This window comes from Artemia sp. Qi Xiang Cuo, chromosome 4 (assembly GCF_049724085.1).
Source record: "Artemia sp. Qi Xiang Cuo chromosome 4, ASM4972408v1, whole genome shotgun sequence".
In the NCBI taxonomy this organism is placed as follows: Eukaryota; Metazoa; Arthropoda; class Branchiopoda; order Anostraca; family Artemiidae; genus Artemia; species Artemia sp. Qi Xiang Cuo.
In genome coordinates this window covers 36760861-36778555 of record NC_142797.1, presented here as the reverse complement: position 1 = coordinate 36778555, position 17695 = coordinate 36760861, and the positions used below count along the sequence as shown (strand labels likewise).

The 17695-nt window shown below is 36.2% G+C and overlaps 1 protein-coding gene across 2 annotated transcripts in view; it reads right to left on the bottom strand.

Annotated features, from left to right (window-relative positions):
• LOC148953070 (uncharacterized) overlaps nucleotides 1–17695 on the bottom strand; it is a 107438-nt gene that overhangs the window by 52052 nt on the left and 37691 nt on the right. The window contains exons 1-4 of one of the 2 annotated variants that reach the window (XM_089088278.1): nucleotides 16546–16589; nucleotides 10097–10257; nucleotides 8371–8529; nucleotides 2273–2424 (exon numbers count right to left, since the gene is read on the bottom strand). In XM_089088278.1, the coding sequence (XP_088944404.1) occupies nucleotides 2273–2424; nucleotides 8371–8529; nucleotides 10097–10219 (434 nt within the window). In that variant the 5' untranslated portion in view covers nucleotides 10220–10257; nucleotides 16546–16589. Of the gene's footprint in view, nucleotides 1–2272; nucleotides 2425–8370; nucleotides 8530–10096; nucleotides 10258–16545; nucleotides 16590–17695 lie in introns of those variants that run through there. The other variant, XM_089088277.1, reaches the window with a different exon arrangement.

Here is a 17695-nt window from a genome sequence, read left to right as displayed (position 1 = left end):
GTAAAAATAATTTATTTCTTTATTGGATTATCTTATTTGGAACATGGCAATTATGTGTGAAAATTAACATCGCCCGAAAATGCACATGATGACATTATGTGACACCAAAACAAAATACTGTCACCTAAAAATGCACAAAAATTACATATCTAAATATTTTTTCATTAGTCTCTCCAATATGCTTTATTGTATAGTCGTCCAGCTCTTCAATTGTTTTCTCTTTACGTTTCTCTTCAAACGAAGAAACCCAGAAGCCTGAAATCTCACAATCTCGGTGGGCATTTCACTTCGCTGTTTCGTGAGATGATACAACCTTGGAATTCTCATGGCTCTGTGGTATTTGGTGCTGTCATCAAGCACAATTATCGTGACGGGCTTATGACAAGTCCAAAGAAGATTTTGAAATGCCTATGCATTCACAGAAGCTCATTGACTGGTGTACATTTTTGATGGTCGGACAATTGGATATTTTTTTTTCGAAAATGGCACTGAAAATTCTATACTGTGATAAGCGAGAGATACTGTACCGTGAAAACCAACTTTTGGTTGCCTGGGTTGGGTGCAACGGATGTTGGAAATTTGTGATCCAAACAGACAGGGCCACATGCCACACAGCGAATGCAACAATGGCCTTATTGAATGGGTTATTCCGAGACCACCTCATCTCTGTCTTTTATTTCGTAATTTGTCAATTTATTAATTCATTTCACATATCTTGGGATATTAATGTGTATATTTTTCAAATATAAAAAAATCATCAATAGTCAGCCTTAGGTTCCATTGGTCGATTAAAGTATGTAGAAAATCGATTATTATTAATCCACTTTTCCCTAAAGGGGTTTATTAAGCAGACAAAGTATATTTTTGCCAATAACACGCAGATTTCTATCAGCTTAATTTTAATTTCAAAACACGTGCTCCACTCGCTATTGAGCTCGATGCCAAAAAAAGAGGATATGCATAACACGCGTCGAACTCCGTATTGAGCCAGATGTGGCCTGGAAACATGGTGCTATTACTCTTTGTATCTTTGAATACAGTTTAGGTTATGATTATTCGATAGTCATGAGATTTTGAATATTTACATGTTTCGTGCTTAAATTAGCTTTTATTTAATTCCGAGATGTAATTTTCATTTTACTTTTGAGCTATACACTTCTATTGAGTCAAGACTCTAATTGAATCTCTGGTAAGACTTACCAAATTGCTTTATTTTGCTTTTTTTTTAATACTAGTTAAATCAACTCACATTAGGCACGTACTTGAGTTATTTTCAGATGGAACTGACTTTGTCAAATACCATAAAATGGGCAAACTATACGAAAATGTAGAAAAATCACAAGGAACCTAAGACATTACGGTATATACATACAAGACTCTTGTTACGTGTCACTTTACATAAAAACTGTCAAGCTTCTGTAATGATGTTGAACTAGATGTTCAAGCAAAAGTCGAAGTTAAAATAAAATTATCTTACCTTATAGAATAAATGAAAGAGAAATGCGTGATACACCATGCGGTTTACAAATATCCTTTTCTAGATCTCTCTTCACGAAATACACCAACGGCTTCAAATTCAGTCCTCACGAAGGACTCGTTCTTCTCATGAAAGCTTTTTTGCTTGTTTTTTTTAAGTGAAAAAATTGCTCTTAAATTGCCTTTGAACCTAACCGATGCTGTCGCAATTCGAATAGCACCCAGCACCAGTGGCGCCAATTCATGAAAATGTGGTAAAGAGGTAAAATTTATTTTTATTAAATCTGGGGAGGCCGGGGGGGGAGGGGGACAGTTGTTGTTTTTTCAATTTATTTCAATAAAAAATACCGAAAGGGTATCTTTGAAGAAAATACCAAAAACAGTGATTTCCAAAATCAGGGGAGGGGGGAATCTACCCCCCCTCCCCCCCAAAAAAATTGGCACCACTGCTCAGCAATGAAAGTTAGCACCAGTTTGTTGGTATTTTAATCATTAGTTTTCAGTAAATTACTAGTAAGTTAAAGGGGGGGGGGGGGGTTAATGGCAGCTGATAGATGGTTGGTACACCTTACAATAGTGAACCTTTCTTGAATTTTAGTAGGCTGTAGGTTCTAACTATCTTTATGGTCAAAATCGTATCTTATGTCATGAGAACCGATACATTACCTTATACACCAATCTTTACAAGAGTAAAATTCGGTCCCAGAAAAAAAAAACGTTGGATAATTTCCAAGGTGACAGGGTGGATATACTTTTATTCACTTCCTGTAATCTTTCCTGAAGGATAATTACTTACTTCATCATATGCTCGCGATCGTTCATGTTGTTGCTCTTGAAGATAGGCTTCCTTTTAAGTAGTTCTTCGTCAGGGCAAATACCCAGACAACCCCCCTCCCCCGTTCCCCGTCGGCCGCGGGCTTTCTTCTGTCGACTGCGATGAGACCGGTCCTAAAAATAAGAGATGGTTTATTGATAATTTCTACCAAAGGTATTTAAATAATGATGTTCATAATGGCTAGACACCATGATGCCATAAATAATCACTTTATCAGGAGCTTCAGAACACACTAGAATAGCAGAAGCAAAAAAAAACTGTTACCAGATGAAGAAAACAGCCACTAATCCTTCAAATTTGTGAACTCTAGAGAACAGCCATTGACTAAAATATAAGTTGAACATGGTTTTCCGTAGTCACAGAGTTACGCCATATAGAAGAAGATTGCGGCTTTGAAAAAAAAAAAAACAATGCCAAAAATGGGTTTCACGGGATTCGCTTTACAGGATTCGTTCCATCATTATAAAAGAATTTCAAGAGTTCCACAACACAAAAAATTTAGTGTCCTGTCATTATAATACATAAACTTAAGCACAACATGTTATTTCTCACCAAATCAGTATTGCTGTTCTTTAAGATCACAATTCACGGCTTACCCGGTTTAGGACTATTTTTTTTCCTTTGGTGGAACGACAGAAAGGAAAGCCGGGTACAACGCGATTTGAGAAAAATTCCGAGTCGGACATCCAGTTGCACTGAGAACCTGACCAAAATGCATTTTGAAGTTTTAACTTAGCGAGTAAATTTAGCATTAATGTTGACAATATGAGTCTTCGAAGTTTCATTCAGACCGCTGTTTCTTAACTCCGTTAACACTAGCAGAACGTCCGACAGAGTAGATGAATAAAAGAATTCCACCAAAGGGAGCTTCAAAATTAAGTCCAGCTTCGAGGTATCTAAAGCAAATTTATAAGAACTTCACTGTTTTGAAACATGTTGTGTGGATAAACAGATCAGTTCATTTAAAGAACAAAAACAAGGTTAAAAAAAATTTTTTTCGAAGTAACAAATCAATAATTTTGATAAATAACTTTTGAACATTGGAACAACCCCCCTCAAAGAGAAAAAGTCATAAAAACACATTTTAAGCACGGCTTATTTTCCAACCTGACTTTCCTTGGCTTCGATGTGCAGCTCATGTCTTTGGCCTCTGCGAGTTGGGCCCAGGCTTTGATCGTAATGCCATTAGTGCCACCCAATTGAATCTGAGTCTTCCAAAATAGAGCCTTTGCTCTGAAATGTACCTTCTTGTTCCCCAAGGAGAACAAGAAGGTGTTTAAAAAAGTGCAAAAATTGGAAAATGAGAAGTATTACCAATTATTGTTTATAAAAACTATGGTCTTGGTAGTACCCCCCCCCCCGTTCCTAGAAAATTTCCTGCCATCACTCATGATAGCAGCACTTGAGCATGAAATGGATCTTACCAATTTTTCCATAGCATTCAAGAAGTACTGTAGGTGTTCACCTATGTTGTAGTACCGTATGTGCTAACCTATATGTAGTTCCCCTATTTTTGGAATTTTTCAAATTTGCTTCCCCATTCCCTTCAACTTAAAGGTGTACTAACGTCAAAGAAGTACCGTGTGTGTTAATATAGTTCACCTATATTTGTCATTATTGAAATTTGCTTCCCCCCGTCCCCCCAACTAAAAATAAATTTTGCATTTGTACCCACCGTCTTTTATCCACCCTCCCCTCTCCCTCTTCGCCTAACAATAAGAATTGCCCAGGCAAGTCGTTTCTAACGGTTCGTTTGGAGCCCATTGCATAAAACCCTTATTTATAGAACATAGCCCTATTCAATGTTAAAATCAACATAATAACTAAAATATACATTATATCTTCAATTCGTATTTCACCTCACTTCCTTCAGTTCCTAATCCACCCTACAGCAGAGTAAGTAGTTTTCCCTTAGCAGAAAAGTCATTTTTCCTTTTTCCATGCAGTGATACCGAAATTTCTAACATTATTTCTCAGCTTTCAAGTAGCCGTACAGTTGATGGTTTTGGTTTGAGCTGTAATGTTCTTAAAAAAATTGGTCAGTTTGTTTCTAACCCCATCTCACACATAACTAACCTTTCTCTTTCTTCTGGTGTTTTTCCTCACTTATTTAAGGTTGCTAATGTTGTACCTTTGTTTAAAAAAGGTGATTCATCTCTAATTGCAAATTATAGACCTATATCTCTCCTTCCTGTAATTTCTAAGGTTGTTGAAAAAGTAGTGTATTGTAGACTCTCTTCATTTGTATTTAGTACTAATACGACTGCAGGTAATTCTCTCATAACTAACCATCAGTATGGCTTTCGTCCCAGTTTCTCTACCTTGCATGCACTTTCAGATGCAACAGAGTTTGTGCGTGTTAATCTTGACAAGGGCTTGTGTGTTTTGGGTCTATTTCTTGACTTTTCAAAGGCATTTGATATGGTCGTTCACTCTGTTCTTTTGTCTAAATTATCTTCATTTGGAGTGCATGGAGTCCCACTTGAATGGTTTAGGTCTTAACTCTCAGGGAGATCTCAGTATGTTTCAGTTAATGGTACTTCTTCCTCTTCCTTGCCTATTGTGAAAGGTGTCCCACAGGGCTCTGTGCTTGGACCACTTTTGTTTTTAATTTATATTAATGATCTTGTTGATGGTCTTCATCCCCTTGTGCACCCTATACTTTTTGCTGATGACAGTAACTTCTTCATTGCTGCAGTGGACCTGCCATCTGCCATTTCCCTAGCTCAAGGTCTTCTTGATAAAGTAAAACATTGGTGCTGGTCAAATGGTATGACTCTCAACAGCCAAAAAAGTGCCATTGTACACTTTAGAACCCCTTATCGTATGAGAGACGCAGGGGAACCAACCATCCTGACTTATGGGAATGATATTATACCGCAAGCTTCTATAGTGAAATTTCTTGGTGTGTATCTTGACTGTTTTCTTTCTTTTAAACCCCATATAACTCATACCCGTTCCCTTGTCCTCCGCCAATCTTCAATGTTATATAGGGTTAACTCATTTCTTCCCCCTGATGTTATGCTTTCTCTTTATTATGCTTTTATTTTTCCTTACCTTTCTTATTGCTGTTCTGTCTGGGGTAGTACTAATAAATCTCTTCTCTGCTCACTTCAAAGAGCCCAAAATAGGGCAGTGAAGGCTACTTTTCTTCTTCCTCGTTTTTACCCTTCCTCTGATCTTTATAGTGATACTGGAATAGCTCCGCTGGATCGTATTGTGGGTAAAAGTTACCTTTATTTAGCACATTCTGCTTTTCTAGGTAGACTCCCACCATCTCTGCAGCAGTTTTTCTTTCTGTCAGGCTCAGGTAGGTACTCTTCTTTTTTACGTAGCTCTTATCGTAGGTTCATTTTACCTAAGCGTTCATCGACAGCAGGTCAGAGGTCTCCTGTTTATCAATCTATTTTACTATGGAACTCCATCCCTCCTGATGTCCCTCTATCTCTTTCTGCAAAGGCACTTTCTCGCTGGGTATTTCCAGTATAGTTTTTTTTTTTTTTTCATTCAATATATTTCAAATAATTATCCTATTTTCTCCTATTATTTATCCTATTTTCATAAATGTCTCTTATCTAATTTTTTTTTTTTTTTTTTTTTTTTTTTTTTCTAGTGCTTTATAATAGTGTCTTATTTGTTTTGTTGGCCCTGTACAAGCTTAGCTTCTTGGGCGTGTTTAAATTTTAAGTTTGTAATTGTATTGTTTGTTTTTTTTAGTATTAATAAATTGATTGATTGATTGATTGATTGATTGATTAAAAAAAAAAACTATATAATAAAAATATATTCACGAACATGGCAATTAAAATCTTAAACAACAAAGAATTATAACGTCTTAAGGGGGAGAGGGCTATACAGAAACCCTTAGCATCCACACTAAGTGCACTAGCATATACTTCGCCATTTGTCTGAAAAAGATAAACTTAGGTCATAAACTAAAATATGTATATTGTACACTTTCAATCCCCTGTGTACAAGTAAAGAGCTAATTATTTCCAGTAGTTCTAAATGGAGGGAGAGAGATCGAAGGTGCGGAAGCCAAAGATGGTGGAACCATCCAGAGCAAACCTCGGGAAGGGGGGCAATATGACAAGTGCACCAATAACTGACCAAATTGACAAGTTTATTCAAAAGAGTGAAAAACAGAAAAAAACATGGAATAAGGGCATCAAAAAAATATAGGGGGAAGGGGCCACCCCCTGGCACCCCTGGATTCGCCAGTGGTGGCAGCTCCTCCTTTATACGAGGTAATTTTTGCCCATTTCAAGTTTTAATTGATCTTCACTTGCACAGTTTTAATCAAATTTTTAATCAGTCTTTTTTTATTTAATTCGTTCAAAGAAGCCTATACAAAAAAAGAAGAAAAATGACAAAACGTTTCATATCTTTCCAATTAATATTGTTTTTTGCAGGTATCAGAGGATATTACCATGACGAGAAGAATTTGAAACAAAAAGTAGATGAAAATTGCACTAGATTCTTCATGGAGAATTTCACAGTACACCCCCCCCCCCTCCCCATCTCAAAAGAAGACATGACCAAACTGTTACATTTACTACTAAGTTATAGAAAGCTGTAATGTCACTCGCAGATGAAAAATATAATAGAAGTAGAAGTTGTTCACCGTCCCTGCCTTTAAACCTGAAATGCCATTGTAGATGGCGTTTTCCTTACGCCATCTAAGCGTTTACCCCCACCCCCACCCCCCGCGCGGAAAAATACTCCCAGTACAAAAGCGCACGGATTTTTTGGCTATTTTTTACCGCTATCGGATGCTAAAGAAGAATCTGTATGTGTGTGCGATTAATATTTCAAAGGCGTTCGATTCCATTATTCATTCACAGGCTATTCTTTCTCTGTTGAGAAGTACATTAAATCTTTTTTTTTCTGCAGTCTCTTATGGAATTGGTATGGAAATGCTTCCATATGTATACGGATAAGTAGCCAGCTTAGGATTTCCATCACTCTTCGGAAAGGTGTGAAACAAGGCTCTGTGCTTAGCCCAGCTCTTTTCAATAATAACATTCGAACTGTTACTAAAAATAGTCCTCCATTCCTGACTGAGTCCTATATTGACGCCAACCACCTATGTTACGCAGACGACATTCTTCTACCATCAGACGATCTCGAAGTTCTGCAAAATACAGTGGATATAGCTTGCTCTGGTCTTAATGAGATTGGCCTCCAGGTCGCCTCCTCTAAAACTGAGTTTCTCCTCTACGGTTCGTCTCAACAACCTCCCGTAACTATCAATTTCTGCATCGTCTTCTCTTAAATATTTAGGTCTCCCGTTAGACTTAACTGTTAAAATACTAAAACAACTGTTATTTTAACATTGGAAGAAAAACTTAGACCATCGTACGGGTTCCTTGCTCGAGTTAAAGGCTACTTTTACAAAATAAGCCTGGGCAGATATTACAACTCTTTTTTCACCCCACATGTCTTCTTGGTCCCGCTATAAATTTTCTTCACACTATCTAAGCGGAAGAAAATATGATCTCTATTCTTCCTTTTTTTGCAAATATCTTCTGTAGTAGCCAATTTGGACTGGTAACCAGTACATTTCCAGTAAATATGGCGTTTATGATATTTCTTCAAAAATGGATCAGCTTGTGGGTAGGTTCCGTAAGCGCCGCGAAAATATTCAATCAACTTTTCGCTTAACTGAGTAGTTTAATCATATTGTCTACGTAGTTGAAAAGTTATTTTTCTCGTATGTTTTTCTTGAGAGTGCTTTCAATTTTCTTTAATTTTCTGTATTTTTGTACTCCTCTATATACGTTTCATGCTTGTATAGATGGTTGAAATAAATTATTATATAAACATATATATATATATATATATATATATATATATATATATATATATATATATATATATATATATATATATATATATATATATATATATATATATATATATATATATATATATATATATATATATATATATATATATATATATATATATATATATATATATATATATATATATAACATATATAATCAGGTATTTAACACACATATATAAGTACATATAAATTATGATTGAATACTTACTTTAGGCTTAGAGCTGAACTTGTTATTGGGTTTGGTTGGTCCAAAAGCCAAAATAGAATTTTTAGGTCCTCCTAGCTGAACAAATTTATCCCAAAAACAAAACTTTTCCTCTTCAAAATCTTCGCAGCTGACGACGCTGTCACAAATGTTGTCTTCCCACTAGAAACAAAAGAGGCAAATTTGAAAACATAAAACAGCTAGTGAGAGAAAAAGTAATTGCAGAGAATTCCTTTTATAAAGATATTGCGCGGAAATAGTATGGTAGTTTTACTCTCATCAAGCTTGCTAACTCTGACCCTCGTGAGTTCTATAGAAAATTGCAATAAAATACCATAAAGACCGTAAAAATTGCAATAGAGACCGACATCAGAAACCTTTGGTTGCGTATGATTAAGCTGAGAAGCTTCTAAATTCTAACCTTATTATGGAACATTTCGCTGCCATTTGTATCCCTGCAGTATCTGAAACACCTACTCACGAGGTCGGTGCCGTTGAAAAGAAACTCTGCAACCTTGATCTTCGGAAAGCCTCTTACCACAGAAAACTCCTTACTAAGCTGATCTTTAAATGCACGACTGAGATTAGTCCTGTTTTAACCGCTTGTTTCAATCAGAGTTTTGTTGATAGGGTTTTTAGGAATGTTTTAAGAGCGCCTGTGTCGCATCTATACCAAAAGGAAAGAAACCTCAATCTGTAAATGACCTCCGATCGATTTTAAAAACGCTTATATTATTTAAGGTTTTAGAAAGTTTCATTTCAGGTTTTGGTGGAGGATATTGAGCCTAATATCGTCAATTCGGTTTCACTTTACAAGAAGCTAGAACTATGGGCCCTTGACAGTTCTTAATCTGAAGAAGAGCTAGCTTCTTAACGGTTTGGCAACAGTGTTCGAAATTACCTCTGCATTTTTTCGCTAATATACCTAACCTTTACTCTCAAAGATATTTTTTATACTGACACTTGACCTTGTTGATTTTAATAGTTGGCCTACCTACGTGTTAATGAGAGTGTTACTTTTAAAGCGTCGGTTGTCACCTGTTGAAGATATCTGTCTCACTGTTCAGGACAAGGTGAAAATCCTTGGTACTACAGCTGATGATGTTGTATTACTAATGATTTTAGTTTTAAATTTTTCGCTTTTATCGTAAGTTAAATCTCATCTTCATTCTCCTTTTTTGCTTGAATGAGGACGGCTATTTGGAAATACAGTCAAAACATTCAATGAGTTTTCTTCCATAATTCACTGCATTTAAAATTTCGTAAAAAGCCGGCTGGTCTCTTTGGTTTTTCCCAAATGATGTCTCAGCCTGGTAAAAAAGACATATCACAGTGAGTCTATAGTTGTAAATAAATTAAGCTATTCAGGTGTGCGTAGATACAAAAAAAGGTTTCATTATACAGTTTTTAAATAATCAAGAATTCAAGCCAGATTTAGGTTGGTCCTATCAATACTTTTCAAAAAGAATTTTCCCAATCACCAAGAATAAATAGGTGCTTTAAAGCCGACGAAAAATTGTTGATTAATCAACACAGTAAATTGAACTAAAAAGTTTTAAAGCTCTAACTAATGAAATGAGATCAGGAAACCTTTTAAACATATAGAAAACAAAAAATAAAAAGCCACTAAAAAAACAATGACTCAAATTTCGTGATCCTGTTTTAGCTTCCTTTTAAAATAAATTAACATATTTAGAAGGATAATGCTTAAAAGATCACAAAAATTTACCTGCAATATGGAAAGGAGACAGCGAGCGTAAACAGGAGCGTCGACTTCGTGAGACTCTAACTCAGCCCTCAGCCAATCGGCAACGGAGCTAGGAACGAACCGTCCTGATGACCAATAAAACATATCCGACGATGAACCAGGGTACGAAGGTAGGGGGGCACCTGTAAAATAAAAAAGCATACAAGCGGGTTGTTCCGTTTTGTACAGTGATATCTAAACAAAAATCAAAACGTGATTTATAGTAGTCAAAGATCACTTTTCCACTGGCCGAACATCCAATGGTAGACATACGCAGGAATTATATTTTTGGGGAAGGAGGAACATTTTTGTCAAAGCAGAAATCGGGCGACTTATAGGAAGCACTGAGTAAATCAGTTCAGTAGTTCATTATCAAGAAATGATAAAATTATTTTTCTGAAGCATCAGCCCTACTATCTTTAAATCTTGGTAAGAAATGCAAATTACTTTGCATATTAAGGCGAACGGTCTTACCGACAAACCGAAAAAAAAAAGGGAGGGGGCTTAACCTCAAAGATTTAAGCCTTTAAGATTAAATCAAAGCAAAGTCAAAAACAAAAATGCCGAAACTGGAAATTGATATCCTATGCTCTTTCTTGAAGGGCATTATACCCCAGCCAAGCCTTTTCCACTCCACACACCCTTGATACCCATGGCATCGGATCAAAACCTCAAAACAGTCATGTCATTCAGAATGATAGAAAAATCCAAAGATTTACTTCCAAAACGGGGGGGGAGGAGGTATAAACCATGGAACCAAAAGGACAAGGGCCTCAAATCATACAAATGGCCAATTCCTCACAGATATGTCTTAGTGAAAAAGGTAGGTATATCAAACCTTGTTAAAGCCGAAGGCTTGAAAGCGGTTGAAATACGCATGATTAGAGGTCAAACATTGCCCATGAATCCACCCACCCATCCCACTAAACCCAACACCTTTCTAGAGAAACGCAGGCATGCTCGAGCTTGTTTTAACCCGAACCATGCAAGCATTCTTAATCTAGGTCGGTGGCATCAGAAAGGTTGGCGTGTTACACCATTTTTGAACCGGAAGCAAACAAGAAATTTTAATCTGTATGACTGGAGAACCAAAGTGAGCAAGTGCTCTGTCCTACATCCTCTAGGATGCATTTGATTTTATTCTTTAATGTATTGTTAAATAAATCTCTCTGCATGTCTATCTTGCACCAACTGTTCAGCAGAAGGGAAGGCATATTACAACTTGTTTCAACCTGAGTCATGCAAGGATTTCTAATCTGGTTGATTAGAGAAACAAAGTAGGACCTTGACCACTCTAACGCCACCAAATTTCTAGCTAGGGGCATCGTTTGGGGGGGCAGTTGGCCATCCAATAATTTGGAGACAAAATTATTATACAACCCATGCACCTTGAACTCCTCTTGCCCCCCCCCCAATAAAAGTGCTGGAGCTACTCCCCTGGCTGCAAGATAGGCACGTGGCACGCGATTTAACCGGAGTCACGCAAAGACTTTCAAACTGGGACAGCGGCCCTCCAAAACGCTCAAGCCACAGCCAAGATTTCGTTGAAAGGTAGACATGTTTCATCTTATTTAAACCGGAATCACGCATATATTTTCGACCCGCATAAATGGAAGCATGAAGTAGGTCTATGGCCCCTTCAACATTATTACCCATCGCCAATATTTCAGCAGAAATGGGCAGGTTTTTTTCCCACGGTTCTATAATTAAAGCTCAAATATCATCTGCCACTGAGACATAAGAGTGAATATTTGTGCGAAAGGACTCGCATTTGCTTGAAACTCACGGGGAAGACCCATAGAAGAAGAAGATGGAGTTTCAGAGGCATAAGCTATTTTCTAATCCACCTACTTTACATGGGAAAGCACACAGATTTGAATAGCCTTGACTATAAAGGCAAGTGGTCTAACTATTCTTGGGAAAGTCTCTTTTGGCCCCTAATTTTTAAATAAATCGGAGCCTTTTCGACTTTTTGGTCACTTCCGCACCAGCTTACCACATAGACTAACAATCTCCGGCCCCCATATAAATCAGATTAATTTTTTTCTTAAGTTAGTATGAGTTGTCAAGTGTTGCCTTCTTCTTTTTTGTTTTTATGTTTGTTATGATGTGACAACCCATAAAGCTTGTCGCTACTGGTAATAATAAATGGGTATAATGAATTCATAGCATATCACATCTTCAGCAAAAATATTTTCGTTATTAAGATTCGTTAAAAAATTTGTTCAGTGAAAGTAACTTAAAAAACGGGAAAAAATTTGCATTAGAAATTAACTTCTTTTTTTAAAGGCAAGCAAAGTCAATTCTTTACATCAATGACCTACACATGAATTTTTTGAAGAACAATAACAGACACAACAAAACAGAACATAAAAAAACTATGACCAATTGAATATGTTGACTGAACACTCAAAGTTTGATTAAAATTGCAATTGCGATCCAACAAAAAAGTTTTTATGCAGATAAACTTAAAATTTTGCAAACGTTCGTAGGATTAACAGGTAATTAATTTTATGTCAATTAAAAATGAAAGTATAAATTTTCAAAAACATTACCAAAAATTAAAATGGACAACGAACCCAAACAGAAAACTAACGGAATAACATTAATATTATTCCGCCTTTACTGCAAACATAAAATATCTTACACAGTTTTTTTTTTCATTGTAGTATCGAAAAACTAAAATTCCAGGAATTCTTCTTTTAATTGATATATATCTCTATATTTTAAACAACCAATCTAGTTCCAACTGTGTAATATGAAATAAATTTTCATTGAACCTTTTTCCCTTTTAAATAGTCCCTTTCTCATGTCCCACGTATTTTGCTCTTATTTGAGGCAATTTATGTTTGTATTCTACTTAGTAAGATTTTTCAACTTAGTTAACATTGGTTTTATGTTTCATTTGTCCATTCATAAAAATATGTACAGATTTTACGACTGACTGATTATTCATTTTAATTGAGGATTATTCATTTTAATTGTCGTTCGTTTTAGGATTAGATTTTTCAACTTAGTTTACATTGGTTTTAAGTTTCATTTATCCATTCATAGTGATGTCTATAGATTTTACGATTGATTAATTATTCATTTTAATTTCCGTTCGTTGTAGGATCCATTTCCTAATTCATAATAATTTCTATTCCTTTTAACTTTGAGTTATTTTGTGATTTTATTTCTGCTAGTTTTAATTCTTTGATTTTCTTTGAAAAACGCTAGGTAACTTTTTTCTTCTAGTGAAACTAAGATATAAGAACACAAAGAAATATAGTCTTCGATCCTCCGTTCAATGCTCTTCCAAGATATAATAATCCTTATTATTGCAATTGCGCCACCCTCCCCCTTAATGGGGCCAGATACGGCCCTAGGTTATATACAAAAGTATGCAAAGAAAAGGCACAAAAAATATGAGAACCTAAAAAATCAGCGAAATTTTGTATGCGGTCGAAGGCAATAACTGGCCCCATTAAGGGGGGGAGGGGGGCTTGGGACCAATTGTGACGGCACTAATTACAGTATTTATAATGAGTTTTTAAGGGGGAATTGAATGGTATCTTTTTTTTCTGTTCCACAAAAAAAAACGAAAAAAAAAAAATGTACCACCGTACAGTTTGAAACTCCGTTAGGGCTCAAAATGAAATTTACAAAAGTGGAAAATAGCATATTTGGAGAGAACGTTAAAAGGCGCATCGGATGGTATGCTGACCTTTTTGCTATAAAGTTTATGGAAAGTTTGCAAAGGTTGAAATTAGCATATTTAGAAAGAACGTTAAAAGGCGCATCGGATGGTATATTGACCTTTTAGCTATAAGATACATCATAACATCGAAAAATTTACAAGCAAATTTTTGTGAAAACTTGCTATTTTTTTAATTGATAATTATAATGATAAATGTGTCCATGAGCGTCTGGAAACACAAAATCATACTAAATTACAGAATAGTTTGGCCTAATTACACCTAGTTTGTATTAAGATTGAATCCCTTGTCGGGAGTATTTCCTTCCTTTTCTTTAAATTAAATTTTAAAAAAAACAAGTTTTTTCGACTGAAAGTAAGGAGCAACATTAAAACTTAAAACGAACAAAAATTACTACGTATATGAAGGGGTTTGCCCCCTCGTCAATACCTCGCTCTTTACGCTAAAGTTGAATTTTGTTCCAATTCTTTTAAGAGTGACCCCCTGAACCACAAAGGTCATTTAATTAGAATAAATACCCCTTTTGAAAGTACTCAAACAAACTTTAACGTAAATAGCGAGGTATTGACGAGGGGGCGAACCCCCTCATATACGTAATAATTTCTGTTCCTTTTAAGCTTTAATGTTGCTCCTTGCTTTCAGTCGAAAAAACTTGCATTTTTTAAAATTTAATTTCTGATCGTTTTTTAAATAATGCTAGAAAGCCTGGCGCCCCCTTCATGGAAAATTCTCTTTCCCCATGAAAAATTCCTCCAAGGAAAGATCCTCCCACGTAACCCCTCCCCCGGCCTCCACCAGAAAATATATCCCCTGAAAACGTCTGTATACTTCCCAATAACCAATACTATACGTATACAATGGGCAAAGTTCATAACTAGCCCTTCCCCCTGAACTGTGGGGGATTGATTCGTCCTCAAAGACATATTTATTAGGTTTTCGACTGTGCTGAACAAAATTGTTATCTCAAAATTTTGATCGGGTGACTTTGGGGGAAAATGAGGGTGGGAGGGGGCCTAGTTGCCCTTCAATTTTTTGGTCACTTAAAAAGAGCACTAGAATTTTTAATTTCCGTTCGAATAAGTCCTCTGGCGATATTCTAGGACCACTACATCGATACGATCACGCCTGGGAAAAAAAAGGAAAAAACAAACGAAGAAACAAATAAACACGACTCCGTGATCTTTCTTCTGGCAAAAAATACAAAATTCCAGATTTTTGCAGATAGGAGCTTTAAACCTCAACTGTAGAGTTCTCTGATACGCTGAATCTGATGGTGTGATTGCCATTAAGATTCTATAACTTTTAGGGAGTGTTTCCCCTTTTTTTCTAAAATAAGGCAAACTCTCAGGCTCGTAACTTTTGATAAGTAGAACTGAACTTGATGAAACATATTTATTTAAAATCAGCATAAAAATCTGATCCTTTTGATGTATCTATTGATATCAAAATTCCGTTTTTTAGAGTTACAGTTACAATTAAGGCGGGTCACTCCTTACCTACAGTTAGTTACTACGAACTGTTTGCTTTGACAAGTATTCTTAAAGCAATGTATTTTGATGTGTAAATTTAAAATTAACAAACTTCACGTACTTAGAATCAATCTAAAAGCCAATTTTTTTGTATGTATACATTGTTATCAAAGTTCCATTGCCAGTTTCGATTTCTATTGACAAGAGAAATTATTACTTCTCGTTCATTAGAATGAATAGTTTGAAAAGATTCCATAAGAACTGCAACCCTTGTTTGATCTAATTATGGTAAGGTATGACATAATAGGAACTTTATCCTCCCCCCCATATAAAATTTTACATCTGGTCCTGTTTCATGATTGCTAAGGCCGAGAGGTCACTTACTTTCAGAAATCACGTACACCAGGTGACACGTGCCAATCGTGGCGGAAACTGCCAAGTGTGGCGAAAACTGTGCCAAGCGTGGCGAAAATTGTGCCAATTGTGGCGGAAACTCTTCCAAGTGTGGCGTAAACTGTGCTAATCGTGGCGGAAACTGAGCCAAAATTGGTGGAAACTGCCAAGTGTGGCGGAAACTGTGCCAATCGTGGCAGAAACTGAGCCAAGTTTGGCGGAAACTGTGTCAAGCGTGTCGGAAACTATGCCAAATGTGGCGGACCGTTCCTTGGACAAAGCATTAGATTATATAAACATGCTGGAATTTTCTGTACTGCTTCTTCAGTCTTAATCCCACTGTTTACCATTACATAAAGTTAAGGTTTATATTAACGGAATATTCAGGTAGCTAAGAAACAAACTTACCTCTAAAGTCAGAATTGCATCCTGAATTAACATTAACATTCAGTTGTGTTGGAAATTAACTTTAACCCCACCCCTATATATACCGATTCAGGGTATATACCAATTCAGGGCATATATTTGCACATTAGGGAGGTGGGGGTAAAGTTCATTTCTGATGCAAGTGAATGTTGAGTTTGGATTCAGGATGCAATTCTGACTATTGAGGTAAGTTTGAACTTTATCCCCCCCCCCTAATGTGCAAATATACACTCTGAATAGGTATATATAGGGGTGGGGGTAAAGTTCATTTCCAACGGAAATGCGTGTTAAATTTGGATTCAGGATGCAATTCTGACTATATAGGTAAGTTTATTTCTTAGCTACCTGAATAGTCCGTTAATATAAACCTTACCCGTATACAAACCTGTGTTTGTAATTACTACTACTTGGGGGGGGGGCGGGAATCATTTACAAATTTCCAAACCTTTTAGACTCGAATCATATTCCTAGCTTTCGACACATACATTACGTACACTAAAAATTAAAAAATGAATACCAAACAGTGGTTTCCAACGTCATGCGATCGAGCATGTAATGAAATGAATGAATGAGTCAGTTGTACCTATCATCTTTAGAGCGTTTTAAATAAAAAGTATCACAACGAAAAGGATTATCAGTCAACCAAAAAAACATTTTTAAACGACTCCCTTAACCTTAGGAACGTGTGCCAACAAGTGTAAAAATGGGGGTACTCTTGCATTATATGGGCCTTTACAAGGAAACCAGTCACGAAAACCCTTTTTTGACGGGTTAACCGCTATAGAGTAATACAATGATAGCGTGGTTTTTATTGCGTATACGATATTTAAACTGTTGTTTTTGGGGTTTCGGGGGGGGAAGGTACCTAGGTTAGCTTATGTTACGTATTTAAGGTATGCTATGCTTTACCCCCCCCCCCTAATGTGCAAATATACAGCCAAAAAATTTTTCTAAACTATTATATATTCATCCTATTTTATTTCATTAGCTTGACTTGACTTTTTAGAAAGGCCCATATAATGCAAGAGTACGAAAATGGGTTGTATGTGGGCGAAAGATGCTATACTGTGGTTGACGTTTTTTCCCATTTCAACCTCTTACCCATCGAGCAGATATCCTCTAGCCCCCGCCTTCATCAATGGTCAAACATATGCACTCCTATGACAAAGGACCTCGTTCAGTAAAGAAAGGCCCTCGCGTCCATAAAAGTGAAACTCCTACAATCAGAAGCTTGGCACCAATATATCAAACAGTTCGTGGTAACGAACTGTAAGTAAGGAGTAACCCGGCTCAATAGTAACCGAGTTAAAATAGTAACTCTAAAAACCGGAATTTTGATACCAGTAGATACATCAAAAGAATCGGATTTTTATGCTGATTTCAAATATTTAAATTTCATCAAGTCTTACCCATCAAAAGTTATGAGCATTGGAAAAAATTTGCCTTATTTTCGAAAACAGGGGGAATCTCCCCCTAAAAGTGATAGAATCTTAATGAAAAGCAAACCATCAGATTCAGCGCATCAGAGAACCCTATTGAAGAGGTTTCAAGCTCCTATCTGCAGAAATGTGGAATTTTGCAGTTTTTGCCAGAAG